Here is a 27,025-nt window from a genome sequence, read left to right on the forward strand (position 1 = left end):
GGTGCTGCTGGTTGTGTAACTTTCTTGAAAAGGATCAAACTTTTTTTTTTTGTTACTATCAAGTACATTGGAAACTCTGGTAGCGTAGCGGTTAAGAGCTACCGCTGCTAACCAAAAGGCTGGCAGTTTGAATCAAACAGGCACTCCTTGGAAACCGGATGGGGGCAGTTCTTCTGTGTCCTACAGGGTCGCTGAGTCGGAATCAACTCAACAGCAGCGGGTTTAGTTTTTTTTCTTATTATCAAGTACACTACAGTCATAAAACAGGTCTCTTTTCCAGGCAAAATCTCATGATTCTGGAGTCCTTTTGAAAACACGTTTTCAGAGAACCTTTAGCATTTTTCCCATAGTTGTAATCAAAGGCCTGGAAGGGACTTATTATCTCTGAATCAAGTGGTTCAATAGAAAACCAGTCCAGAGAATAAATAAAACAGGGTAAGAGATACTGGACCATCATATTGTAAAGAGTGGTCCGGAAGGAGCTCATTAATGTTGTTTCAGTTCTCTAACTGAAGGAAGTGAGGGAGCCTCCAGTATCTAGGTGAAAAGTACAACAGGCATAAGGAGGAAATCACTGAAAACTCAGTGAGGCAGTAGCTTGCCTGGAACATGGGCCACTGTGGCTGGAGATAATCATGGGGATGAGCAGTAACCAGAAGGAAGGGTGTGGGGTCCAAATCCCTTAGGGTCTGATTGGTCATTGTGAGGACTTTGGCTTTTACCACTGAAAAGTCTTGAGCCAAGAAGTAACAACATCTGATTTATAGTTTAGCAGATCACTGGTGCAAGTGAAGATGAGACAGCAGGAGGGCCAGGGTAAAGGCAGGAAAACAAATTTGTATGTTTGCAATAATCCAGGTGAGGGATTATAGGGTTAGAATGGGTGGTAGGTATTGGAGGGAGTATGAAAGAGTCAGATTTTATTTTGCTAACGGATTGGATGTGGGGTTTAAGATGTGGGAACCCAGCCAGGCCTTTTCTGAAGCCCTAGTGGAAGTGCTGACCTATAGGCTTCTGAGCAAGTTTGGTTCTTGAAAACATTCAGGAATCTCTGTATCTATCCCCTGCCTTTTTTTTTCTTCATAGCGCATATCATATGTATTTGTCCAGCTCCTGCTCCCACAATAGAGAAGTTCCTTAAGAGCAAAAACAGTGCATGCACAACAGGAAAAGTGGGGTTTTCTTTCCAAAGTACATATTCTTCCACTAACCTCGCATAAAGTACTCCATCTGGCACAACCACACAGGAACAACAGGTATTTCAAATGAGTTCATTTAATTTCAGATAGTACAGAATTCAGGGCATAACAAAGATCAAAGAGCAGACTATGGCAGGATTCCGGCCTGAGTTTATTCTGACCACACAGCTAAGGTAGGAATGGCTAAATGAGAAGAACTAAAGAGATGAACCATGTATGATTTCGTCTTTTTTTTTTTTTTTTTTACAAAAGTTTATTCTTAAATGTACAACGGGCTTCAAGACAACACTTCATTCTAACTACGGGTGGCAACAGATGTTATAACAGGGAATCCAGATGTTTAAACAGGAATGGAATCAAGGGTCACCATCGCCTCAGTCACAAGGTACAGCTTATTTTCTGCCAGATTTCTTAATTCCACCTGTGGCTGCAAAAGAAAGGGAAAAAAAAAAAAGTCACAGCTAGAGAAGAACATAGTTCTTAGGACAGAAGCCTCACGGGCCTGATGCGGATTCCTAATAAGGCTTGACTCTTATACTGGGTGTTCTCTTTGACACAGGCATGCACAGTGGCTTTACTAATATTATCTATTCTGTTAGCAGAAGTGGGATAAGGATGAAACAGGCACACGCAATGGGTATGCACTGGTCTAGATCTACATGGTGTTGTGTACTTCGCCGAATAGCTCATTTAATCTCTAAGTCCTATCAACCCATTTTACAAAAATGAAGTCTTGAGAATCAGGTGTTATTCAAGGTCATAAGTTCATATATGATGGAACCAGGATTCCAACCTGGGTTGTCTGACTTCCAAGTCCACATTCTTAACTTCCACACTGTACTACACCACCTTCCATATTATGATCCTGGGATCCGGCTTACTCACTATCTTTATTTTAAAATTCGATTTACAAATACCAAGATGCTTGACACACAACAGATCATTTAAGAAACAGTTGTAGAATTAGGTATACCTAATTCAAGAATGAAGTTCCAGAAAACCTCTGACAAAATAAATCTTAAAACAAAATGAGATGCCGCTCAATGGGAAGTAGATAGGGTTCCACTAAGGACTATCTTCTCCGTACATACAGAATCACGTATAAAGGGAAGGTGCGAGATACCTAACATACAACAAAACCTGTGAGAGCCGGGTCTTGCAAGTTTTCTGCCTTTGACAGGGTGCAGTTTTATACTTCTCTGTCGCTCTCTACTAGTGGGAAATATTTTGAGTTTTCCTTCTCTGACAGTTTTCCACCTCACACAAATTCTGGCTTTCCCAGGTTTTACCGTAATTCCCAAAGGGAATCTCCACAGCTAGAATCTGAGTGCTATATGGGTGAACCATAATGGATCAAACTCACTGGTGTAAAGAAGTCTTAAACCCTTAGTTGACACTCCCATCATCCAGGCCTCCATCATGCCCAGTGTGGCTCACATTGCTCAAATAGGACACAGATAACTGAAAAGAATCTAATCACTAGTTAAGTGCGTAAACAGTGTTTAAAAACACAGAAGGTACTAGGCCTGAAAAATCTTTTGAAATGTAATCAGTCAATCAATTTCTCTTACCTTAAATAAAGAAAAAGGCACGTGAAGCTTGATTTTTGCAGGCCTCTGAATAGCAAGTCAAGGAGCCCGACCCTTAACTTTGAGTCTAAGCATATGCAGAAGTGAAAAGACTTAAGGCACATATTTTTACCCATAAGTAAAATAAATATTATAAACAGCTAACGAAATATGATTTGAGAGAAGTAAATATAGACAATACGTGGAAATGCAGATCTGTATGAACTCATGTCTACAATAAATGGATTCCTATTTCTGCAACTTCCCCACAAAAGGGAAGCGTGAACTCCCTGGGAAACAGACTCCGTTTCCAGGCCCGGTTCTGGCTTCTGCCCTTTTCCACTGCTGGGAATCCCAACCTGACCCGGGTCCCCCTGGGCGGGTAGGAGAAAACGCGACCTCGCAGCTCACCAAGAGAGCCGGAAGCTGACCTGCCCAGTCCCGCGTCTCGGTACGTGCTTGAAGCGTTAGTCCGGATCGAGCTCCACTCGAACCTCACTTACCCAGGGGGCCCTTCCCCGCGGCCTTCGCTTTTAGCTCCTCGAGTTTTTTCTGCTCTTCTTTTTGCTTCTGTTTGAAAGCCTTATCTTCCTAGGGAGACGCAGAGCAGGTTCTCTCCAGGCCGGCCTCCCAGTCCCTCCGCGCCCGCCCGCGCCTCCGCGCCCGCCCTCACCTCGTCCATTTCCTTGCTCTGCTTCTTGGGTTGTTTCAGGGGCTTCTTCTTGCCACCTGTGGACGACACAAGCACGCGCTGCCCGGCCCTGCCGCCCGCGCCGCGTACTTACACCCAGCCCGTCCCCACTGTGACCGTTCCGGCCCCACCATCCCCACGAACTCACCTTCGCGGCCGGACATGGCGCCTGCCGCCCCTTACCCCAGCTCTGCCACCGGAAGCAGAGCTCCCGACCCCACCTCCCCTGTGCCTATACTGCCTCGCAGCTCCGCTGATTGGCTATTAGTCAGGAAGTTGCGCTCCGATGCCGGAAGTGGTCCTCCAGCGGCGGGCGCTAAGGGGTCAGAGGTCAACTGGGTGGCAGACGCGCTGTGGGCTTGCCGCTCAGGCGCAATACGCGCGCCTGGAGTGAGCCGAGGGGTAGGGTCGTCCAGCCCGGGAGGGTGTGGAACCGCGAGAAGGGGATTTAGTCGGAAGGCGCCTGGACTGTTTCCGTGCACGGGAAGAGCACTACAGGTAGAGGGAAGGGCATGTGCAAAGACCTTGAGGCAGGAACGAGCTTGGCGCGTTCTTAGAACCGAGGAAAGCACAGCTTGGGTGAAAGGAGGGCGCGGGGGGTGTCAGAATTGGGCGGGGCTGGATAAGCTGATCCGAAAGCTTTGGAGGCGCCCGGGAGGAGTTTGAGTTTCATAATATATCAGGGATGTAACTGCGAATTGTTTGTTATTCATCCAGGGTATTTTTATTGAGTACTGTATGCAGCTAGTAGAATAGGTATTGGGGATGCAGCAGTGAACAAAACAAAGTGAGTGTTCTGGCAGAGCTGACAATCCAGTGGATAAGACCACAAACAAAGTACATAAGTGAAATACATATCGCCGGGTACGTGATACATGCAGAGAAAAATAAAGCATGGAGAGGGGGTCAAGAGTGCTAGGGGAGGGGTGGGATGGTGATTTCTGATCCTGTGGTCCAGAAAGGCCTCTGCGGGGGGTGACATCTGAGCAGGACTTGAAGAGGGAGCAAGCAGTGCACATAGTGAGCAGCTGGTTTGAAGGCCTTGAGGTGGGGGTAGCCTAGTGTGTTCCTGCAACATCAAGAAGGTTCCTGTAGTTGCAGCAGAGTAGGGAAAGGGGGGACTAGTGAGAGATGAGGTCAGAGAGCAACGGGAACCAAGGAGTGGATGCCTGTAGCCATGGAAAGGACTTTGGCTTTTACCTTGAGAGAAATGGGGAACCATTGCAGGGTTTGAGCAGTGAGACAGATGCTCTGACCTGTATTTTGAGAGAACCGTTGGCTGCTCTGGTGAGAATAGACTGTAGAGGTGAGAGTAGAATCAGGGACCTGTTAGAAGACTCTTGTGGTAATCCAGTGGAGAGATGGTGGTTGGGACTAGGTGGTAGCAATGGCAGGGATAAGAGGAGGAGGGATCCAGGATGTAGCAAGGCAGTGGCGTTTGCTGATAGATCGGACATGAGGTGGGAAAGAAATGAGTCAGGGATGGTTCAAGGTTTTTTGCCTGAGCATTTGCACTTGGAGTTGCTATCAACTGAAATGGAGAAGGCTGTGGGGAAAGCAGGACGATGAGCTCAGTGTTGGATCTATCAAGTTTGAGATCCCCATCAGCCTTCCAAGCAAAGATGTGCATTGGGCAGTTGAGTAAATGAGCCTGGGGTCCAGGGAAGAGGTCTGGGCTGGAGAAGTCAGAGTGTAGATTTTTTTTTTTTTTAAATATACAGCTTTGCCGAGATATAATTCACATATAATGCAATTCACACATTTAGAGTATACAATTCCACGTTTAAGTATATTCACAGTTGTGTAAGCATTGCTACAATCAATTTTAGAACATTTTCATAGATGGTTTTTAAAGTTACGGTACTGAATGAGACAACTGGTGGAAGAAAAGAGTGTGAGGACTGAGCCTTGGGGCACTACGGTGTTCAGAGGTTGGGGATGGGTGGGGACTGGAAACCAAGTGATTCAAGGAGGAAGGCATAGGCTGCTGATGGGCAAGTGAGATGAGGACAGGGAACAGATTATTGGATTTATTAATGTGGAGGGGACCTTGGCAAGAGCAGTTCCAGTGGCATGGTGGGAGTGAAGGCCAGATAAGAGAGGGCTTAAGAGAATGGAAGTAGGGGAACTGGAGACAGTACAGCCTGTCAAGGAGTTTGGCTGTAAAGAGGAGCAGAGAAATGGGGTGGTTGTTGGAGAAGGGGTGTCAGATCAGTTACTGAGCAATGTCTGTGAAGAGGGGAGAGGACACAGACCCGAGGCACAGATGGAGAGTTGGCCTTCCAAGGAGCATGAGGTTTCATCCTGAGGACCAAGAGAGAAGGTGGAGGGAATGGGACAGATACTGACAGGTGTGAAGGTGCGATGGGAATTTGTGAATAATGTTCTAATGTTTTATATTTTCTCAGTAAAAATGAAGCAAGCCATCAGCTGCAAGTGAGGATGAAGTACAGATGATAGAGGTTTGAGGAAAGGGCAGTTGGTAAGAGACAGTCATTTAGATGTAGCTGGAGAAGATTCTGAACATGGCCCTCTGGGCCCTGCTTGCTCTGACTTCTGTCCCTGGATGGGTTTCCTTCCTGGGGTCCAAGAGTCCAGCTGGTGAAGGAGGAGCAGAGAAAGGGGCCGAGAAGGTCAGAGGAAGCTGAGAGGGGCAGTGTTCTCAGAAGGACAGTGGTGAAAGCTGCAGAGGTTGAGGAAGAAATCTGAGAAGCACCTGCTAATCTGGCAAGGTGGAGGCTTTGAGGGGCCTCTGGGAGAGCGACTTCTGTGGTGAAGTGGAAGGGAAGGCAGGGTGGTGTGAGATTAAGAAAGAAGGGGGGGTGCGGAAGTGGTGACTGCCATGGTGGACACTTTTCTGCTGAGCTTTGCTGAGAAGGAGAGTGGGTGCTGTGGGTGCAGGGCCTGCAGGGGTGTGTGCTGTGCTTTGCTTTGCTGAGGAGCATTCCTGCAGGGTTGTAGGGTCATAACCTGTGGGCAGTGGGCACTGGTGTTGAGGCCTGGGAGGCTTGCCTGACCCTTGCTCATGGATGGTGTGTGCTCTGCTGGGCGATGATCCCCAGCCTTATGAATGGGGTCCAGGGGTCCAGGTGTGGCACCAGTTTGGAACCACTGTCACAGGAGTGTCCTCTCCATAGCTCTCAGCTTGGGCCCACTTTGGCCAGGAGGCATGTCCCTATTCAACTGGCTTTGTTTTTAAGAGAGCTTGAGCTTCTCCAAAGACAGCTCCCAGCATGTTGTGAAGGGGAGGAGGCTTACCTCAGGAAGCCCTTTCTGTTTTGTAACTGGAGATCCTCAGGCCTGCCTTCCTGCCCCCAGCTCCCTTTGCTTTTCTCTCTCTAGCCTGGTCGGTTGGCCACCAGGTGTCGCCCTGACAGCAGGAGTCAGTACTTGAGGGACCTTGGGTTGTGCTTTGGTCAGTGGAGGGTACTGCTGGCCCAGTTTTGCCAGGATTGGTGGGTCACCTGGCCCCCATTTCAAGGTCTTCAGAGTGGCTGCTGTTCTTGAGTTTGGGCCAGGCCTGACTGTGGGTAACGGGAGACTCCCGTGCAGTTCAGATGTGAAGTAGGCAGGCATTGGGACCCAAACACCAAGGCAGGGTTGAAAAGGGAAGGATTAAAGAAACCTAACCTGTTGGGCAGTGACTAAGGTCAGGGAGGAGGGAGAAAGCTTAGGGAAGGTGAGAAATGTGAGACTGGGAGTTGGCAGCCTGGAAAGTCTGGGGTTGGAGGACAGAAAGAGGAGGGTTGATCTGAACCTAAGAAAAGTTGTCTTCTGTGAAGATCTGTGCTTTTCCTGGAATTGTCCTCTCAGAGAAGAGCTGGGAGTTCTCTGCTTTGGGACATGAGTGACCTATGCCCTCATATGTGAGCAAAACTGCTTCCCAGTGCTGAGGCCGCCCTTAGGGAGTCTGGGAAGTTGGTTTTGAGTTTGTTTTTTCCAGAAAAGACACTGGAAACCCCCTCTGTTCCACAACTTTCCCTGGAGTCTTATGAATCTTTGTGGGGGTTTAGTCAGCATGGGCACGACTCAGAGTTGAGAACTTTCTCTTGATGTTATCAGAAAACTGGGCGCCAGGGTGCATCCAAGTCACAACAGAGACCTGGGGAATGCAGGGAGGTGGGTGGGATGGAGGGAAGCATAAGCCATGATTTTCTAATTATGCCCTTCCCCAAATGTGTTCCTTTGTCCAGGAGTACTTGGGGACAAACCTGACTACCCTCCTGCTGTGGTGGCTGCAGTCCCTGGGCCAACTAAACTGTGCTCAGATTAGATGTATTTAATGGAAATTAGTTCAGAACTGTCCCTAGGCCTTGAGACCTGACTTATGCCCACAGCCCTTTCTCAGCTGCAAGCTGACCTGTCTGGCGTCCCCTCACAGATCTCCCGATGAGAGAGCACAGCTCTGTGTTGGCCATGCGGCACATCGTGGTTGTGCCCCATGTACTGGCGCGGAGAGGCCTCCTTGGAAGGGACCTCTTTATGACCAGGACTCTCTGCAGCCCAGGCCCCAGCCAGCCCAGAGAGAAAAGACCCGGGGAGGTGGCCCTTGGGCTGTATCACCGCCTCACAACTCTGGGAAGAGCCCTAGGGCACACCATTCAGCGACATGTGTCCTCCACAGCCAAGACTTGGTGGGACAGATATGAAGAGTTTGTCGGACTCAGTGAAGTTCGTGAGGCCCAGGGAAACGTGACTGAGGTGAGGAAGGGAGCGGGATGTTTGGTCTTACCTTCTGACTTGGGAAATGCTGCCTGGAGGCTCTCGCTGAATAAGTCACCAGCCACGTGTTGCCGGGAAGCCACATCCAGACTTGCCTTTTCTTGAACAGATACCACTGGTAGAGGCACCCGCCTCATTTCTCACAAGAAAACCTGGGTTTGGTACTACTAGGGTGAAAGACTTGGGTGTAACTGTACTCCCTACCCTCCCTGAAGGCAATTGGGGTCCGATAAATTCCCGACCATTAACATCCATTTTGTTAGGCCAGCAAACACTTCCTTCCTTGACTAGGGGATTGGTGATGAGAGTTACCCAGGAGTTTGGTATCCTCAGAGCCTGTGTGTAATTAAAACATCCTTGTGAAAGTAGAGGCTGCTGTGAAACATCATGCTACGAGGGGGACAGAGCTGCCTGTAGTTGTCAAGTCCTTTATGGTAGCGGAAATGCACCCTGCTATCACTGTTCCCACTCATGCGTAGGCATGCCGACCAGTATACGGTGTAGCGAGATGGGAGGAGCCGAAGCTTCAACTAGAGGCTTTGAGGCAAAGTGCCATCTCTCCTCTTGGAGGCTGAGGGAGCCTGGCCAAGCCTGAGTCTCCAAGCCCGAAAAATGGAGACTGACCAGAGCAATGCCTCTCATCATGTTGTTTTGGGGGTAAATAAGGTAGCACAGGAAGCAGCGCAAGCGCTTAGCTTCCTTACTGTGTCAGACAAGAGTTGCTGTGTCTGGTGGATGTAAGTTGTGTGCATTGTTAGCTATTTGCTCGTTTCTCAGGGCCACACTGTTCCTATTTGAACGGATAACTCCTGTGATTCTGATGGGTGTGGCTCGAGGCTGCACTTTGAGCACCACTAGGGGAGCCAGGATTAGTGTGAGGGACTCTCTTTCCACCCTTTGCAGTTGACATCCCCATGAACTCTTAGCCACAGGCTTGTTGAGAATAGAGCTGAGCCAGTGTAGGTGTGGGGAGAAGGGGCAGACAGCCTCCATTGTTCTCTTCGCAGGCAGAGAAAGTGTTCATGGTGGCTCGTGGGCTTGTCCGAGAGGCTCAGGGGGACTTGGAAGTTCAGCAGACCAAACTGAAGGAAGTGAGGGACCGCTTGGACCGTGTCTCCAGGGAGGACAACCAGTATCTGGAACTGGCGACTCTGGAGCACAGGATGCTGCAGGTAGGTACATCTGGAGGCAGCCTTTCCCACCAAAACAGGGACCCTAGCTTGGCAGGTCATGGAGCGGTGAGGTGGGAACCCTGACTGGTCTGGTGGGCAGAGGCCTGATGAGGAGGTGAACCAAAAGCTCCTGCTGAAGGCCAGGACCCCAGGCTTCCTGGGCCTGTCCATCTGCTGCTTCCTGGAGCACAGGGACCAACAGTCCAGAGAAGTGTAGTCTGGGACCCAGATTGTGAGGAGGGAGCGTCATAGGGGGGCTGGCCCTTACAGACACGTGCTGTAGAGACCAGTGCTTGTCAGGTCAAACCCAGGACGGCTCAGGTGGGAGGATAGTGCAGGTCACCTAGATCACCCCCGTTCCTTTGCTCCCCCCTACCCAACCAAGTTTATGCTACCTTCTTGCCATCTGCACATGTTTATGGAGCATGTACTCTGTGCCAGGCATGAGGCGAAGTCCCAGGGACGTGGCAGTGGGGCATCTGCTGGCGGCTACAGCTGCAGAGCCACACTGCTGCTGTATGACACAGCTTTGCTTCTGCAGGAGGAGAAGAGGCTTCGTTTGGCCTATTTGCGTGCAGAAGACTCTGAGCGAGAGAAGTTCTCCCTCTTCTCTGCGGCTGTGCGGGAAAGTCATGAGAAGGAACGCACTCGAGCCGAGAGGACCAAGAACTGGTCCCTCATTGGGTCAGTCCTGGGGGCCCTGATTGGTGTGGCTGGCTCCACCTATGTGAACCGCATACGGCTACAGGAGCTGAAGGCCTTACTCCTGGAAGCACAGAAGGGGCCTCTGAGCCTCCAGGAGGTCATCCGGGAGCAGGCGTCCAGCTACTCCCTCCAGCAGAGAGACCTTCATGACCTCATGGTGGACCTGAGGGGCTTGGTGCATGCTGGGCTGGGGCAGGGCTCTGGGTCCCAGACAGGTACTTCCCCCACCAAAGTCAAAGACACAGATGTCCTTTCAGCTGCCTTGCAAGAGCAGCTCAGCCATTCCAGGCAGGTCCATTCATGTCTTGAGGGTTTACAAGAGCAGCTTGACGGCCTGGAAAAGACTTTCAGCCAAATGGCTGGGGTGATTCAGCTTGCAAAAGCTGCAGCACACCCGGGCCTGGTTGAGCAGGCAGACCGGGCTCCGCCCAGCTCCTTGCTGGAGCAGGGGAGTGTGCTTTTGGCACTGTCGGACATGGAGCAGAGGCTAGAAGCCCAGGTAAACAGGAATGCTGTCTACAGCACACTGGTCACCTGTGTGACGTTTGCGGCCATGCTGCCTGTGCTCTACATGCTCTTCAGGGCCAGCTAGTCCCCATATCCTCCTCCAGGGGGCCTGAGGGGTTAGATGTGGACGTGAATGTAGTCAGAGAATCCCAGCAGTGAAGTGAGCCTTAGGGGTGCGCCCAACCTCAGCCTGAGTATCCATCTGTGTATCAGATGAGATACTTATCTGAGTATCCAGCAGACATACTTTGCTTTTTAGGTAATGCTCATTGACATTTCTCAAAACTTTGTGTTAATGTCCAATAAAACTATTTTTTAGTTTGTATTATTTAAAGCAATTTATATCAGACTGAGTTTTGTCCATTGAAAACTGAGGTCTGTGACTCACAGGTTGGGTCTGGAGTTACGGGATTTGCTCCCTTTTAGGCTCTCTCTCATCTCTCTTGGTCTTGTCCTCTTTAGGACCATTTTTTCTGCACTTACCCCATGGGCTTGGGCTTTTGTTTTGGATTTCCTGGCCTGACCTTCCTGTGTCCAATTGTCTGGGGGTTCTAGTGAGGGGAACCTAGCCTGCTGCCTCCTTACTGGTGACCACAGTTACGTCCCCTCTTCTGGGTTACGTTCTTTGCTGTCGGGCATTCTACTGCTGGAGGAAGGAGCCCTGGTGGTATAGTGGTTGAGCTCTGGGCTGTTAACCAAGAGGTCAGTAGTTGGAACCCACCACCTGCTCCGCGGGAGGAAGGCTTGGCAGTCTGTTTCCGTAAAGATTACAGGCTTGGAAACCCTATGGGGCAGTTCTGCTCTGTTCTATAGGGTCACTATGAGTTGGAATCAACTCAACTGCAACAGGTTTTTAATGCTTGAGGAATGATCAGAGGAGAGGAGGGAAGATGGATTGGGAGAGTGGCTGGTAAATGTTGCTGGGGACATAATGACAGGGAGGCATAGCCAGTCTGGGTCTGTGGGGCAGAGAGTGCTTTGGGCAGCACTGGTGTGCCACTGGGCTTGGGGTGTCCTCCCACATACAGCCTGGGGACAGCACTGACAGGCCTGGCAGAGCTCAGCCCACCAACAGTGAATGGAGAGGCAGTGATGGGGAGGGGCCTCCCAAAGGTGGGAGGTACAGTGAGGCCTGGACACAGCATGCCCTGAGAATCCCTGACCTCTCCCGCTTTCAGAGGGGAACATCGACCCTTGACCTCCCAGGCTAAACAGCCATGGGTGGCCTTGTGCGTCCTTGAGTAAACAGCAACAGTGGGAAGGCACCCTATACACATGTATTGGAGTATCCGTGAGTCTGGTATATGGTACCCCTTCCAGGGCACACCAAAGCTGTGTTTGGGGTCTGTGGGTAGTGGCTGGATCACCTGGATCTCAGCCAGAAGTATTTTCTGTGAGGTGCCTTCCCCTCCTGGAGCCTGTGCTCACTCAGGCCTGGGCAGTGATCATGGCGCAAATGGCCTCACAGTGTCCTGAACCTCTCGAGTCCTGGTTCCTCGGTTATTTGGTCATTCCTTCCTTGGAAGTATTTTCTTCATGTAGTGGTTCCCCAGGATGGGGTGGGCTGAAATGATCCCTGTACTTGGCATATTCACACTCCTAGCGGGGCAGGAAGCATCATGTTGATAGAGGCTGTGGAGGTTGGAAGTCCTAGGTCCCTCTCTGAGGTGACGTGGGTCCTGAAGGGTGCACACTTGAGTGAATGGATTTTGGCCGGGAGGATTCTAGGTATGTGGAAGGGGCCCTACCAGCTGCAGAGGCAGGAGAGCCAAGGTGGATGAGGACTGGTAGCCAGACTGACCTGGTTGAAGTGACGGATATGGGGGAGTTGTGGAGCATAAGGTTGGGGTGAGGACCTGGACTGCCATGTTGGCAGTCACCGGGGATTTCTGGGGTCAGAGGCCAGGGGTGAGGGAGCTGGGAATGGAGCATGATGCTGGTGCAGGTGAGATGCTGAGTACCTGGACTCAGGTGGGAGGGAGGGAGAATTTGGAAGACCCAGAGCCTGGTACATGAGCGGGTGAAGAGGCCCCTTGATAGGGGTGGGAGATGGGAAGAGGGTACCTCTTTGGGCAGTAGCCAGTTTGGATTACTAGAACCTCCTCCTGGTTGAGGCCTCCCCTAGCCGTTTTGCCTCCCAGGAGACTGACCCAATGGCCTTGAGCCAAAGTTCTAGAGAAGCTCTAACAGAATGGGCCAAGTCCTGCAGTGGGCAGGCCAGGATGTAAAGCCCCCCCTTACCCCTGCAGAGGGCACAACTGGGCCTTCCTTGAGAAGAGAACCCTCCTGCCCAGCGTTATCACCACTGAAGGCCCAGGTGTGTGCCAGTGAGGAAGTCCAGACTTGCCCAGGGCTTCTCAACTTGGGGTGGGCCCAGGCCACTTTTTGGGAAAGGACCAGGTACGGGCCTGGGAGGAAAGGAAATGCTCCCTCGCTGGGCACCTCTGTGGCTCGTGCCCTCCTTAAACAGCCTGGCTAGGCGTGGTATCACCCCCATTTGCCGGTAAGCAAATAGGCTTGAAGGTCAGGTTACTCGGCTTAGGGAAGGCTCAAACCCAGGCCCAACCCCAAAGCTCGAGCTCTTCCAGCCGGAAGGAGGGGTTGCTTGGTGGAGAGTCTTGGGAGGAGGGGCAGTGGGCAAGACGAGGTGCTGGGAGAATGAGAGCAGCTAGGAGTTGAGGTAAAGGAAGTTGGGAGGACGATCACAGGAGCCAGGTACTGAAAGCAAAAGAGGGAGCTAAGGGCGCTGGGCAGGGCGGGGTGGTGACTGGCGAACAGGCCCGGCAGGTGAAGGGCGGGGGTCCGACCTGGGGCGGGCAGGGCAGAAAGAGGCCCGGGCGCTGTACCTTGGGTGCGGAGTGCGACCCTCCTCCCTCCCAACCCGGGAAGGCTTTCAATTCCGGTTCCAGCGCGGCGCGCAGGTGAAGCCGGCGGGGGCGGGGCGGGGCCGCCCGCACTCCAGGCTCCACTCCTAACCCCCCGCCGCGAGCCGCATCGCCATGGCTACCGCCCCGACGCAGTCACGCCCCGCGAGGGGAGGGGTCGCGCCCCCCGCCCCCGGCAAAAGCGGATCCCGCGGGACTGGAATGCGGGGTCCCGGGCGGCTCGGGGCCGCGCGCCGGCTGCTTCCGGCCTGGCCCGGGCGGCGGGGGGGGGCGGGGAGGGCGGCCCGGCGGTAGAGGTTGGGGGGAAGGAGCGGAGCCGGCCCGGCCGACGCGGCTTTGTCTTCTTTGTTCCCGGCGGTGGCAGCGCCGCGGCGGGAGGGGCGGGCAGCGGGCGCAGTTTTCCGCCTCTCGGTCTCCGGGTAACAGCTGCGGCTCCGCCGGACCCACCTCCGGGGGGGCGAGGCCGCCAAGCGCAGATCCCGAGCCCTGAGCAGCCCGCGCCTCCCTTAGCGCGCGCATCCCGCGGGCCCGGCGGGGCGGTGAGTGCAGGGCCGGGAGCGGGGCGGCGGGCGCCGGGGCGAGGCAGGCGACCCCGAGGTGGGAGGGCCCGAGGCCTCGGTCTCCGCTGGGCCGGGACGGTCCGGGTGAGTGGTGGGCGGCTTGGGTCCTGAGAGTTGGGACCACACTTCTCCGCGCGAGGGGAAACTGGCGACTCCGCCTGTAACGCGATTGGGAGACAGAGGAGGTGGAGCTGCTCCTCCGCGCCCCCTCCTCGCCGCGGCGCCGGGGACCGGACAGCCCCTTCCCCGCCCTCCCAGGACCACTCGTGGAGTTCTTGCCTCGCGGCCGGGGGGAAAAAGAGACGGTTCGGGGAAGAGCCGAATGGGGAGGTCGAGGCTTCCCCTTGTAGAAGCAGCCCGTCCAAACTGCGCTCGGCCGGGCTGACAAAGGCAGACCACGATCCTCCTGCCGCGCACCCGCAGAGGGGACTCACCCCACCCTCCGTACACAGATACAGACGGTGGGTGATTGATGAACTCTCCTTGGGTCACCGCGGGCGCGTGGTGAACGGTGGATCTCCCCACCCCACCTTAACCCAGAAAACAGGGCGGGTGATGTGTACCGTTGCATCGTCAATGAGTAACCCGCCAGTTTGGTGGATCCTGGGAGTGGAGCCGGAGGGCAAAAAGGAAAAGCCAGTTTCCCACCAACACCGGAGACGTCGCAAACGTGGGCTGAAGTATGGCCCTCTGTAGGTGTGGAAGGGCAGAGTTTGTTAGCGCCTTTGGTTGGTGAGGACAGTCCCAGGAGGGCCTGGGAGGTGCCTGCTCTTGGCAGACTAAGTTAGGTGGCTTTCGACCCTGCGAAGAGGTCCAGAGAAAGGTGGGCCCAGAAGAGAGGGCAGGGCAGGCCTGGGCACAGGTGGAGTTTGACTTTGGCTGTGAGCCTGGTCTGGGCCTGAGATCTGGGGAGTGGGCAGAGAGCCTGGCTGTGCAAGTGAGGGATGTGAGGCTCCCAAACCAGCCTTTTCAGTCTGCCCTGGCTTGGTCACTAAGAAAAATAAGGTTGATGCCTTGCCCTTTTAGAGGTCAAGTGGCTTGGCAAGGGGCATGGGGCCTATATTTACCCCACCAACTGCGTTTTCTTGGCTGTGAAATGGGAGTTCTTTTAACATGCAAGGAACACCTGCTTTGTGCCAGTGTCTAGTGGCTGGGGCCTCCAAATCAAAAGCCACACTCCCTGCCTTCAAGGAGCTTCAAGTCCAGAGTGGGAGGGTGGAACAGGAGAAAAGTGGCCTTGGTTGGGGACCGCTAGTGCAGGCACACACCACATCACATTTAATGGTCAGAGAAGCCCTGCCTCCAATTCTACCAATGGGAACTCTGAGGCTCAGAGAGCCCGAGGCAGAGCTGCAGTACCTGCCACAATGGCGACTGGGTCTGTCCATTCTATCCACCACACTGAGCTCTCTCCTCCAGAGCTGGGAGAGGCTGGTTGGGTGTAGGGTTTAACGAGATGGAGAGGGAGTGGGCATTCCAGACAGTGGGAACACCCTGTGTAAAGGCATAAAAAAAAAAAAAAAGGCATAGAGGAGTGAAAAGTCTGCACTTCAGGAACGCCGAGCATGTGTGGGGGAGCATTGGCACCGTGGGCTGGGAGGGGGCATCAAGAAGCTTGACCTTTATCCCTCAGGCCCTGGGATGCCTCAAAGGCCCTTGCTCAGGGAGGAAGCTTGTGAGGTGGCAAGGGGTGGGGAGTAGGCTGGAGGGGCTGGGTACTGCTCTGTGGCCTGTGGCAGAGTTTAAGTGACATACCATGGCATGCAGCCCAGCGTGGAGGAGAAAATGCCACTGCCCTTCTTCCTTTCCTCCTCCGCCCACCCAGTGCCCACTCCCACCCGTGGTATGTGGGGAGGGGCGAGGATGCTAGGCCCGGCTTCCCCGGAGGACAGTGCTTGAAGAAGCCTGATAGCTTTCCTTGGAGTGGGCCAGGGTGGGCCAGCCCTCAGCCTCCTATGTGGCCTGGCTGGGAACTGTTCTGATCCCACCCTGTCCTCTTCCCGTGGGTCTCTCAGCTAAGTTGTGCTTTTACTTTTGGGGAGTGGTTTGGTCACAGCTCCTTAAGGACTGGAGAACCCTGGCACAGTGCAAGCTCTGAGCAAATATTTGTAAGCTAGTGAAGGAGTGAATGCTGGCCTAACTATAGGGACCCTCTACCCCAGGCGTGTCCCTGGGCATGAGGCGGCAGGAGGGAGTGGGCAGGAGCTGAGTGCAGGAGTTGGCATCTGCCCATCCTTGGGCAGGCCCTGTCTTCCCAGGGGGAGAAACTTTCTTCCCTCACCCTTGGAAACAAGGTGGGGGGCTTCTGGGCAGCGTGGCCTTGCCACAGCCCTCGGCTTCTCGCCGGGTTTGTGACTCTCCTGCCCCCCCCCACCCCCTTGGGTGGCAAACAGAGGCAGCCTTGTTTCTGCTCCCATAGAGCTGCCCTGTTCCATGCACACTAAAAATGGAAACCCCCAAGCTATTTTGGGAGCAGTGCCCAGCCGGGCTGTGGCCACGGCCCCCCTGCTCCACTGGGCTGTGGCCACAGCTCCCCTGTTCCCACCGGGCTGCTGGACCCTCCTTTGAGCTCCGAGCCCAGCCCTGCCCCCAGGCAGCCTCAGGGTCACCCACTGCAGCCTCTGCTAAGACGAGCTGACCTGGGCTGTCAGCTCTCAGGACAGCCTGCGCCCGCAGCCTGACAGCTGGGTAGTGGGAGGGGCCAGACTGTGGCCTGGGCACAGGCAGGTAGGGAGAATGTCTCCAAGCCTAGGATGCCTGGCCTGTGGTAGCACTTCACCAGCCTCAAGCCTCTTGGCTAGGGACCACTGGGGGCTGGGGAACGTGGTCCTGCCACAGTTTCTGGGTCCAGAGACTCAACTGGGGCCTGCAAGGAAGAGTCTGTAAGGAGGGCAAAGCACTGGGTCTGGGGAAGTCCTGGGGATGTGGGCATGGTCAGGCATGGTGACGTCCTCCAGGATAACTCCCTCTTCACCCCTTTCCCTTCACATCCCCCACACCCTGGGCCCTAGCTCTGCTCTAACCTGTGGCAGAGGAAATAACAAGAGCTGGTCTGGCTTCCACGATCCCCTGGGATTCAGGGTGTGAACCAGGGAGGTGTACGTTAATCTGTATGTGTGGTTGTCTAAATGTGGGTGGTGGTGTGTATGTCTCGGGTGAGTGTGTGTGATGTGTGCCTGTGTAGAGTGCGTGGTAGTATGTGTGTGTGGGGGGTCCTTATGTAGATGTTTGTATGTGGGCAGTGTGTCTGGGTGGTGTGTATGCCTCCGTTTTTGTAGATGTGTCTCTGGTGTGTGTACAGATTGTATCTGCACACATCCGTGTATGTGCACGTGCCCATGTGCTGTGTGTGGGTGTGTACCTGCAGCCTGTGTGGCGTGTGCATCTTGGTGTGTGTAAGTGCTCAGTATGTGTGCATCTGCGTATGTGCTGGTGGTGTTTGGACAGGAACCATGATGAGCCGAGTGTGGGCAGAGGGTGGGACTGGGAAAGAGCTGAGATGAAGGGGCCGAGCGGGGATAGAGGGAGGGCGCTGTGCTGGGGGCCTGATGGGGCCCTGCCAGCCATGGGGCTCCTTCCTAGCTGCCCTTTCCCAGGGCCTGCCAGCGCTTGGTTCCGATGCTCTCCCCCTCCCCGTGTGGGCTCCGAGGAGGCGTCCCCTGTGGAATGTGTTTGGTGGCTGACGGCCAGGCTGGGCCCAGCTCCACCGGCAGGCAGGGCAACAGGGAGGGGGTATCTTTGTTTTGCCTCCAGAGTGGGGCGCCCAGGGCTCCCACATGCTTGCAGCCCAGCCCCCAGCTTCATGCTCTGCTTTCTCCCTGGCCAGGTGACCGCCACGCAGGTCATGCTGTTATCTCCTGACCCAGCCGACCCTGCCAGGTGAGCCTGACCTCATACCAGCAAGTAGTGAGACTCCCATTGTGGCAGGGCTCTCTAAAGTGGAGTCCAGATTCAGGCCCCAACCCCGTCAGCCTTAACCTTCCTCTTTGGCCAGTTAGGTCTGTGGTTATTATCCTTCTGGACTGCCGGCCTAAAAGGTCCTCCACCCAGCTTCTGCCCAGCCCTGCCATGTGGGTGGTCCTTGGGGCCTCATCCTTCTGCCTTCATCTTCCTGCTCAGAAAACTGACATCCCTGCAGAGGGGGCCTCTTCTCCTTAGGGTCTAGACCCCTCCTTCCCACCGCCCTGCTCTACTGCCTTTTCCAGGCCCTGGCCCCTGGAGATGGGCTGTTTCCCAAGTCTCTGCCCCACCAGCTCCTCACCCTTTGATTCTGTGGTGGCATGGGCAGTGCAAGGTGTGGGTGGGGTGGGTTGCAGGTCCCCTGACAGAATGGTGTTTGCAGAGAAGGGACAGTATTGGCATTTCCAGGGAAAGACTTAGGTTTCTTGCCCCCAGCGATGTGTCGGTCTGTACCACAGTGCTCATCTGAGCGTGGTCCCCCTTACTCACTTCCCTAGGTTAGGGGGTATCTTGGCTACGTCAGTGCTCCCAGTGCCCATAGCCCTATCCCTCACTGGTGGGACAGTGAACTCTGGTGGCCACCTGAGCCCCACTCAACCTCTCTCCCTGTCAGGTGACCATGCCTGTCCTCGGCCCAGCTCTTCTTCAGGCGCTCTGGGCCGGGTGGGTCCTCGCCCTCCAGCCCCCACCCCCAGCTGCCTTCACTCCCAATGGCACACAGCTGCAGCACTTGGCACAGGACCCCACCTCAGGCACCATCTACCTAGGGGCCACCAACTCCCTGTTCCAGCTGAGCCCAGGGCTGCAACTGGAGGCCACAGTGTCCACTGGCCCTGTGCTGGACAGCAGGGACTGCCTGCCGCCCGTGATGCCTGATGAGTGCCCACAGGCCCAGCTTACCAACAACCCGAACCAGCTGCTCCTGGTGAGCCCAGGGGCCCTGGTGGTGTGCGGGAGTGTACACCAGGGGGTCTGTGAGCAGCGCCGCCTTGGGCAGCTCGGGCAGCTGCTGCTGCGGCCAGAGCGGCCTGGGGACACCCAGTATGTAGCCGCCAACGACCCTGTGGTCAGCACAGTGGGGCTGGTGGCGCAGGACCTGGCTGGGGATCCTCTCCTGTTTGTGGGGCGGGGTTACACCAGCAGGGGTGTGGGGGGTGGTATCCCACCCATCACAACGCGGGCCCTGCGTCCCCTGGACCCCCAGGCTGCCTTCTCCTATGAGGAGACGGCCAAGCTGGCGGTGGGCCGCCTGTCTGAGTACAGCCACCACTTTGTGAGCGCCTTTGCACGAGGGGCCAGTGCCTACTTCTTGTTCCTGCGGCGGGACCTGCAGGCTCAGTCTCGAGCTTTCCGTCCTTATGTGTCCCGTGTGTGCCTCCGGGACCAGCACTACTACTCCTACGTGGAGTTGCCCCTGGCTTGCCAGGGTGGTCGCTACGGGTTGGTCCAGGCTGCGGCTGTGGCCATGTCCGGGGAAGTGGCCCGTGGGGAGGTGCTCTTTGCAGCCTTCTCCTCAGCTGCTCCACCCGCCGTGGGTCGGCCCCCATCGGCAGCTGCCGGGGCATCTGGAGCTTCAGCCCTCTGTGCCTTCCCCCTGGATGAGGTGGACCGGCTTGCCAATCGCACACGAGATGCCTGCTACACCCGGGAGGGCCGTGCTGAGGACGGGGCCGAGGTGGCCTACATCGAGTATGATGTCAATTCTGACTGTGCACAGCTACCCGTGGTGAGTTCCGGCACTGCCCCTGTCCTTTCCCATCTTTGAGGCAACTCACCAGACATTCAAGCAGCTGCCCCTGGTGTCTGAAAGTAAGCTGATGGAGTCAGGGGTGGTCAGGTCCAGATGTTCAGTGTGTCCTTTGTGCCTGAGTGGTGGAGGAGTACCTTAACACAAGCATGGTATTTGGGGAATCAGAGAGCAGCCCAAGAATGGACTTGGACCAGGCAATGACAGCGTGGCATCTGTGTCGGTGAACTGAGAGTGTGTTTGGGGTTCAAGGATATGGGACAGAGACACTGAATTTTGGGGGACTGGGATCTACTTTAGGTTCTTGATCAAGATAGGAAGGTGAGTTTGGGGCTTCTTTGGCTGTACCCTCAGGGTGGATGGAAAAGGGGAGAAGATGCAGGCAGGGGGCCTGAGCCAATAGGGCGGGGAAGGGGTCTGGGTGGGTAGACTTGGAGTTGAGGGTGCAAGCTGTGAGAGGCTTTGGAGAAATGGTCCAGGAGAAGACTGAGCAGATAAACTGGATGGAGCAGCTCCTAGACCAGGAATGGGAGAGAGTGTGGCTACAGACAAAGGCGGGGATCAGAAAAGGGGGAAGGAGCCAATGGAAACTGTCCAAGGTAGTTGCAGGTAAGCCCACCGATGTCGGGCTAAGGATGTGGCTGTGGATGTTGTTGTCCAGGGGCGGAGTTGTCAAGGAGGGCCAGCAGAGAGTCCAGGAACAGCTGTGAGCTTGTCCAGGGAGGTTCCCAGGAGAGATGAGGAAAAGGGATGAAGCTGTCCCAACAGGATGGGGCAGAAGAGGTCCCCCAGGGAAGGCCTTGCCGATGCTTTTTGCTGCCCACAGGACACTCTGGATGCCTATCCCTGTGGCTCAGACCATACGCCCAGCCCCATGGCCAGCCGCATCCCACTGGAAGCCACACCAGTTCTGGAGTGGCCAGGGGTTCAGCTAACAGCTGTGGCAGTCACCATGGAGGATGGACACACTATCGCTTTCCTGGGTGACAGTCAAGGGCAGCTTCACAGGGTGAGTCCACAGGAAGCACTGGGCCCCCTTAGGGTCTTTAGGGGAGTGGGCGAGTAGGAATTGGGCTGCTGGGGACCCAGCCTGGGCAGAGCTACCCCTGTGACCCCTGGGGCTGAGGTATGTGACCTATCTAGGAGGGTCCAGCCCCTCCTGGATGGACCTGTGATCCTCTTCCCAGGACTGGGTGGCATTTATCTGACACCCCCCCTCCCAAGACTGATTGGTGTGACCTGTGACGCCTCCCTCCCCAATCCAGGGCTGGGAGGTATGACCTGTCCTCCTCCCAGGGCTAGGAGGTATTTATCTGTGACTTGTCCTCCAGGGTTGGACAGTGAGTGCCCAGGAAGAAATTCTACCTGCACATTGCTTCATTGGGAGGGTCCTGGGCCCAAGTCCTGTGGCCATGGACTGGGGCCCCAGACCTTGTGGTGTCTAATCTCAGGTTTACTTGGGCCCGGGCAGTGATGGCCAGCCATACTCCACACAGACCATCCAGCTGGGGTCTGCAGTGAGCAGGGACCTCACCTTTGATGGGGCCTTTGAGCACCTGTACGTCATGACCCAGAGCACAGTGAGTGCCAGGCGAGAGTCGGGGCGTGGCTGCTGGGAGGGGCCTCTGGGTGTGGCTGGGGCCCCATATGTGGGTGAGCTGCTGGTGTTTGGATTGCTGGCTTCAGGTCCTTTTTGCTATCACAGCTTCTCAAAGTTCCTGTGGCCTCATGTGCCCAGCACCTGGACTGTGCATCTTGTCTTACTCAGAGGGACCCTTACTGTGGGTGGTGTGTGCTCCTTGGCCGGTCAGTGCTCTGCCAACCCCTGACCCCTGACCCCTTCCTTGACTCCAGCTCCAAGCCAGCCTCATACCCTCATGATCCTGCATAATTGCCTGGCTTGGGATTCGGCATCCTTGGCCCTTTACTCTCAAGCCCCCGTTCTCCACCTTGGGCATCAGTACCCTGCCCGGGCAGACACAGGACCCTGGTGCCACAGCCCACTTGAGGACCCTCCCCAAGTCCCTCATGACAGCCTTTGGGATTATAGGTGTCCCTGCCCTGTGAACTCCCAGTGGCCCTGTGAGGGTCACGGGTGCACGGTGGTCATTCTCGCTCAGGTGCAGCCGCCGCTCTGAGTGCTCACGGGGCCAGGGCCCAGAGAGGTGGCTGTGGAGCTTCCAGCCGGAGCTGAGCTGTCTTCGAGTGGCAACCGTGAGTCCTGCCAACATCAGCCGAGAGGAGAGGAGGGAGGTGAGTGACCAGGGCAGGGCGGGGACCCTGGTGGGGAGGGCCCTGGTGACGGGTAGAGACCTTAGATTTTGGTGTCAGGTGCACAGGTCCTTGCATAAGTCATGTGTCTTGGAACTTCAATTTTTCCTTCTTTTACTAACCCAGACCCCAGAAGTGTTTGTGAAGACTTGGGGGCTGGCGGCTACAGTGCCCACCCACAGTGGGTGCCTTATCCACGTGAGCCCTGGTCTTCTGCCTGATGCCCAACGGTGTGTCCTGGGGTCTCTTGGCAGATTTTCCTGTCGGTGGCAGACCTGCCTCCCTTGCAGCCTGAGGAGTCGTATTCCTGCCACTTTGGGGAGCACCAGAGTCTGGCCGTGCTGACCAGCTCTGGGGTGAAGTGCCACTCCCCGGATCCTAGCGAGTCCCCAGCACTGCCAAAAGGAGCCGGTGGGTGAACCGGTGCTCCCGTCTTGTTCCAAGGGGTGTGGCTGGGTGAGGTGTGATTCTAGACAAAGAATCTTCTCTGAGTTCCTGCTAATCCCAGCCCTCTGAAGTCCCCTGTCTGTGCCCTGTGGGCTGTGTCCCCCCAACCCTCCCCATGTTGAGTGCTGATTGCTGTCTGTGTGATTGTGGGGTGTTGGTTGTGGGTCTGAGCACCCCTCCCCATTCCTCAGCCCGGCCCCCTGCCCCTTTGTAGACCACGTCTCTGTGAGTGTGGAACTCAGGTTTGGCACTGTTGTGATCGCCCAAGCCTCCCTCTCCTTCTATGACTGTGTGGCAGTCACCGAGCTCCGCCTGTCTGCACAGTGAGTTCCTCACCCTGACCCCCAGCCCCTGGGCTACCCTGTGGCAACCCCTGCCCCATGGCTGTGCTCTTGCAGGTGCCAGGCCTGCGTGAGCAGCCGCTGGGGGTGTAACTGGTGTGTCTGGCAGCACCTGTGCACACACAAGGCCTTGTGCGATGCTGGGCCCATGGTGGTGAGCCAACAGGTGAGCATGACCCCAGGCTGGGCTCCACAGGGGGCGTGGGGTCCCCCGTGTGAAGGTATCTCTGCCGACCCGGGGTTTGTGTACCTGCCTACCCATGTGAGAGTCTGTCTGGGCACCTGAGCTGCTGTATGTGTGACGGACTCATTGGCAAGCGGCTGCCAATACGTCCTGCCTGTTTTGGGAGAGGACGTTTGTAGCTGAGAGGCAGGGAGGTCTAGGCCTTGGGCCCCGCTCAGCACAGGCACCCCGGAGCCTGCCCTCCCCCTTTCTCCTTTGGAGAATTAACGGGCTGTTTTTGTTTCTCTTTTCCTTGGTCTCCTTTTCTCTTAACACACCCTTTGCCTACCTGCCACCTGCTCCTGTGCCTGCCTGCTGAGTGGCCCATTCTGTCTCTCTCTGCCTCCCCTTCAGAGCCCGCTTCTTTCTCCAGCTCCTTCTGCAGGAGATGTGCCCACCCCCTTCCCACCCACAACCCCCAAAACCGCAGTCACCCCTGCTCCTGACACCCTTCCCATGGAACCTGGGGCTCCCTCCCTGGCCACAACTTCAGATACCCCACCTGGGGCCAGGCCCTCCCTACTTAGCCCCTGGGGGCCAGGGACAGGCCCTGGCCCCATACCTGCCCCCACCCCCACAGAGTTGCCTTTCCGTGAGGAGCCCTCCCCTCTAGGCCCCCACAACAGACCTGGTACCGCTGTGTCCATCCCCACTGTCTTCGGACCCACGGCCACACCTGAGGATCTCCTGGCCCCCCACCCACCACCTTCAGATGCAGCAGCACTGCCCCCTGTCCCTGCAGACCCTGGCCCTGAGAACCCCCCTTCTGTGATACCCTTGGACCAGCCCCATGGCACTGCTCCTGCCACCACTTTCCCAGGGGCCGTGAGCTCCACGAGGCCGGCTCTGGACTGGCTAACGAGAGAAGGCGGCGAGCTGCCGGAGGCGGACGAGTGGACGGGAGGTGACACGCCCGCCTTCTCCACTTCCACCCTCCTCTCAGGTGATGGAGACTCGGCTGAGCACGAGGGCCCTCCTGCCCCCCTCATCCTCCTGTCCAGCCTCGACTACCAGTACGACACCCCCGGGCTCTGGGAGCTGGTGAGGCCAAGCCCAGGAAGGGGCCTCCAGGGAGGGTCAAAGGGAAGATGCAGCCCCTTGCTTGCCTGGCAATTCTGTGTTGGCAGGACTGAGGGCAGGGTGGGGTCTGCTGCCCCATGCCGCCTCACCCTGGGGCCCAGCCTGGAGAGGACTGAGGGGCGGGGTGGGGTCCATGGACCACATTGCTCTTGGGCCCGCAGGAAGAGGTGGGCTGGGGTGCGAGTGCCTGCCCCTGTGTGGAGAGCGTCCAGGGCTCCATGCTGATGCCGGTCCTCGTGGAGCGCCAGGTCCACCTGCTAGGCAGGAACCTGCGCCTCTTCCAGGTGAGTATGTCCTGCTGGCAGGTGTCCTTGAGGCCTCTGTGGCTGTTCACAAACTGTACATCAACCCTGGGGCGGGGGGGGGGCGGGTCTCCTGGAAGCAGGAAGAGGGCAGGGCATCAGCCCAGGGGTGTGGCTGGGGAACCTGGGGGTTTACTGGACTTACTGAAGCTGCCCCAACAGCTGTGTCCTCTGCCCCCAGGATAGCCCTGGAGACACTGAGTGTGTGATGGAGCTGGAGGGCCGTGAGGTGGTGCTTGCAGCCCGGGTGGAGTGTGAGCCACCTCCAGATACTCGGTGTCATGTCACGTGCCAACAGTACCAGGTGCAGACCACGAGTGCCGGTGTGGCAAGGGGGCACTGGCCATAGGCTGGCCACCAACCTCAGCTGGCTGCACCACGCTTATCCTGGCCCAAGCTCTGACCCTGCGTCCTCAAAGGGCCTCATGCTCCAGCTCTAACCTCCGACCCCAAGACCCCATGGGGTCACTGCACCCTTTGCCCATATAATTTCCTGCACCCCAGCTCTGCCTGTCACCCTGTGACCCAGGAGGGCCCTGTACCTCTGCTCTGACCTCTGACCCTGTGTCCCCACAACTAGTCATTTCAGTCCTTTCTCTGAGTACCGCTTCCTCTCCTCAGCCCAGCCTGGTACCTCCCCCAGCCCCAGGCTCTGATGGCAGTCTTTCCCCACCACCATCTCTCTAGCTCAGTTATGAGGCTCTACAGCCAGAGCTCCGTGTGGAGCTGTTTCTGCGCCGGGCCGGCCACCTGCGTATAGACAGTGCCGATGGGCTGCACGGTGAGCCCCCTGGGGGCTGCTGGGGCTGGCAGGAGGCAGCAGGGCTCTTCCATGCCTGCCTCTCACACTCATCTCTGCCATCGCCAGTCGTGCTCTATGACTGCTTTGTGGGACACGGGGACTGCAGCCGCTGCCAAACTGCCATGCCCCAGTATGGCTGTGTGTGGTGCGAGGGAGAGCGTCCACGATGTGTGGCCCAGGAGGCCTGTGGCGAGGCTGAGGCTGTGGCTACCCAGTGCCCTGCACCCCTCATCCACTCGGTGTGTTGAAGCGTGGGTACTTCCCTCCCTCACTGCTGCTCTTGGAGGGAGGAAGGGTGCTGTGAGTGCAGAGGGCCCAAGGGTGGGAGGCTGGAGCCGCCTCTCCAGGCCTCCAGGGGTCGACAGGTGGATAGAGGTGAGCAGTCCTTGTCCTGGAACAGGTGGAGCCACTGACTGGGCCTGTGGATGGAGGCACCCGTGTCACCATCAGGGGCTCCAACCTGGGCCAGCATGTGCAGGATGTGCAGGACACGGTCAGGGTGGCTGGTGTGCCCTGTGCTGTGGACGTCCAGGAATATGAGGTCTCCAGCAGGTGAGCTGGCAGAACCCAACAGAGGAGGCATACCCTGCTCAGGACTACCCATCTGCCCTCCCCCTCCCCTTTTCCTTGGCTCTGGTGACAATGCCTCAGTGCTTGAGATTGCCACTGAGACCTTGGAGCACCTACCTGCAAGTTCCTGGCCTGGGCTACTGGGGCAGGGGGTTGGTTCATCCCTGGACCTACCTGGGGCAGGGTTGCTGCCCAGGGCTGACAGGTGGCTCTGCCTTCTGGCTCTGTGTGGGTGTCCTTACCTGGCTTTCAGAGTGACCATTGATATAGTCATGGTAACAGGTCTGAGCCCTCAGATAGCTGTGCTCAGGGGCTGGTCTCCCTGCCAGCTGACCATTCTTCCCCAAGCGCTCCCCTGAGCTGAGCCCCACAGGAGGGTGGATGTGTGGCACACTTGCTGAGTATCTTGCTCCTCTGTCCAGTCCCGGGGACCCTGCTGCTCACGGCAGGTCCCAAACCAGGCTGAATCTCAGGGTTAGCTGGAGCGCCTGTCTATAACCAACCCAGAGCAAGTCCTTAGACCCCAATCAGAGATCTGGATTTAATAAGCCATAGAATCTGTATTTTTTAGCAAGGAGCCACTTTGTTAGAGCATGTAGTTTTTCCCCCAGATGTGTTTTGACTGAAAACCTCAGGTGATTGTCTAGGCTGTTAATGATTCCAGAAACATAAACTTAAGTAAAATTTGTGAAGTACTTTATAAAACGATTAAAGCATACTCTGGCTGAAGCCTCTTCTGAGTAGTTCACACATCATGCATTCAATTTTCCTGGAGCGTTTGCAGGGACTGTGGCAATATCAGAGTTGAGCCCCCGCAGGCCTAACATTCTGGAAATTAATTTGCTCCAAACTTCTGTTTTCTGGCTGAGAATCATCATTTTTGTAGAGAGTTTACTTTCCCTTCACGTTAGTCCCCAGGTCTAACTAGATCTCTCAGGGACTTTTTTTCCATAGGAAATAATGTTTCTACCACATTGTGGGTGTTGCTGGCACACGGTGATGGTGAAGGGTGCGGGAGGCTGGCCAGGCCCACTCAGCTCAGCAGTTCACCCTCACGACCAGCCTGACAGGGCTACCTTATAAATTTGCTCCACAACAAAGAGATAAATTCCTGCTTGTTGGGGGCCTGGGGGGTTGCAGTTGGCTGATTGAAATCACAAGTAGGAATCTTCAGATGCGAAAGCCTACCATAAGGAATTCCCTTCAAATCCAGCAGCCTCGTCGGGGAAGAGGGAGGAGACTGCCTGGCCTTGCGGGGCAGGGAGGGGGCAGC

At 56.0% G+C, this 27,025-nt stretch overlaps 3 protein-coding genes across 14 annotated transcripts in view; 2 read left to right on the forward strand and 1 right to left on the reverse strand.

The window, feature by feature from the left end:
* Positions 1-1,419: 1,419 nt before the first annotated feature.
* Positions 1,420-3,707, reverse strand: TMA7 (translation machinery associated 7 homolog). 2 transcript variants are annotated; one of them, XM_064274594.1, is made up of 5 exons: positions 3,607-3,707; positions 3,441-3,496; positions 3,271-3,358; positions 2,771-2,855; positions 1,420-1,626 (listed from the first exon to the last, which is right to left on the reverse strand). In XM_064274594.1, the coding sequence occupies exons 1-5, from the start codon at positions 3,620-3,622 to the stop codon at positions 1,611-1,613; spliced, it is 261 nt and encodes an 86-aa protein (XP_064130664.1). In that variant the 5' UTR covers positions 3,623-3,707; the 3' UTR covers positions 1,420-1,610. The 2 variants fall into 2 exon arrangements, 1 of the variants encoding a protein (XP_064130664.1); XR_010318995.1 differs by lacking the exon at positions 2,771-2,855 and having other exon boundaries at positions 3,607-3,689.
* A 59-nt stretch (positions 3,708-3,766) lies between these two features.
* On the forward strand, positions 3,767-10,898 carry CCDC51 (coiled-coil domain containing 51). 8 transcript variants are annotated; one of them, XM_064274588.1, is made up of 5 exons: positions 3,767-3,956; positions 5,867-5,940; positions 7,840-8,159; positions 9,188-9,352; positions 9,894-10,898. In XM_064274588.1, the coding sequence occupies exons 3-5, from the start codon at positions 7,848-7,850 to the stop codon at positions 10,647-10,649; spliced, it is 1,233 nt and encodes a 410-aa protein (XP_064130658.1). In that variant the 5' UTR covers positions 3,767-3,956; positions 5,867-5,940; positions 7,840-7,847; the 3' UTR covers positions 10,650-10,898. The 8 variants fall into 8 exon arrangements, with proteins under 8 accessions (XP_064130658.1, XP_010588139.1, XP_064130657.1 ...); XM_064274587.1 differs by having other exon boundaries at positions 3,768-3,956; positions 7,652-8,159; XM_064274589.1 differs by having other exon boundaries at positions 3,768-3,956; positions 8,083-8,159.
* Positions 10,899-13,083: 2,185 nt separating this feature from the next.
* Positions 13,084-27,025, forward strand: part of PLXNB1 (plexin B1) — a 31,755-nt gene continuing 17,813 nt past the window's right edge. Inside the window, exons 1-16 of one of the 4 annotated variants that reach the window (XM_064274582.1) lie at positions 13,084-13,279; positions 17,836-17,888; positions 18,583-19,695; positions 20,543-20,725; positions 21,168-21,296; positions 21,422-21,522; positions 21,837-21,969; positions 22,242-22,398; positions 22,649-22,757; positions 22,833-22,941; positions 23,353-24,039; positions 24,240-24,362; positions 24,562-24,684; positions 25,068-25,161; positions 25,249-25,421; positions 25,583-25,734. In XM_064274582.1, the coding sequence (XP_064130652.1) occupies positions 18,589-19,695; positions 20,543-20,725; positions 21,168-21,296; positions 21,422-21,522; positions 21,837-21,969; positions 22,242-22,398; positions 22,649-22,757; positions 22,833-22,941; positions 23,353-24,039; positions 24,240-24,362; positions 24,562-24,684; positions 25,068-25,161; positions 25,249-25,421; positions 25,583-25,734 (3,380 nt within the window). In that variant the 5' untranslated portion in view covers positions 13,084-13,279; positions 17,836-17,888; positions 18,583-18,588. Of the gene's footprint in view, positions 13,280-13,768; positions 13,989-14,124; positions 14,471-17,835; positions 17,889-18,582; positions 19,696-20,542; positions 20,726-21,167; positions 21,297-21,421; positions 21,523-21,836; positions 21,970-22,241; positions 22,399-22,648; positions 22,758-22,832; positions 22,942-23,352; positions 24,040-24,239; positions 24,363-24,561; positions 24,685-25,067; positions 25,162-25,248; positions 25,422-25,582; positions 25,735-27,025 lie in introns of those variants that run through there. The other 3 variants (XM_064274583.1, XM_064274581.1, XM_064274584.1) reach the window with 3 other exon arrangements.

This window comes from Loxodonta africana, chromosome 22 (genome assembly GCF_030014295.1).
Source record: "Loxodonta africana isolate mLoxAfr1 chromosome 22, mLoxAfr1.hap2, whole genome shotgun sequence".
Classification (NCBI taxonomy): domain Eukaryota; kingdom Metazoa; phylum Chordata; class Mammalia; order Proboscidea; family Elephantidae; genus Loxodonta; species Loxodonta africana.

What these genes read in the sequence shown, in the direction of transcription:
- TMA7 (XM_064274594.1), bottom strand. An exon ending in AGAGCAAGGAAATGGACGAG is followed by an intron (nt 3,359 to 3,440) that starts GTGAGGGCGGGC and finishes GCGTCTCCCTAG; the next exon opens with GAAGATAAGGCTTTCAAACA. An exon ending in CGCGGGGAAGGGCCCCCTGG is followed by an intron (nt 2,856 to 3,270) that starts GTAAGTGAGGTT and finishes GCATATGCTTAG; the next exon opens with ACTCAAAGTTAAGGGTCGGG.
- CCDC51 (XM_064274588.1), top strand. Translation starts at nt 7,848, where the DNA reads ATGAGAGAGCACAGCTCTGTGTTGGCCATGCGGCACATCGTGGTTGTG. An exon ending in CCCAGGGAAACGTGACTGAG is followed by an intron (nt 8,160 to 9,187) that starts GTGAGGAAGGGA and finishes TTCTCTTCGCAG; the next exon opens with GCAGAGAAAGTGTTCATGGT. An exon ending in TGGAGCACAGGATGCTGCAG is followed by an intron (nt 9,353 to 9,893) that starts GTAGGTACATCT and finishes TTGCTTCTGCAG; the next exon opens with GAGGAGAAGAGGCTTCGTTT.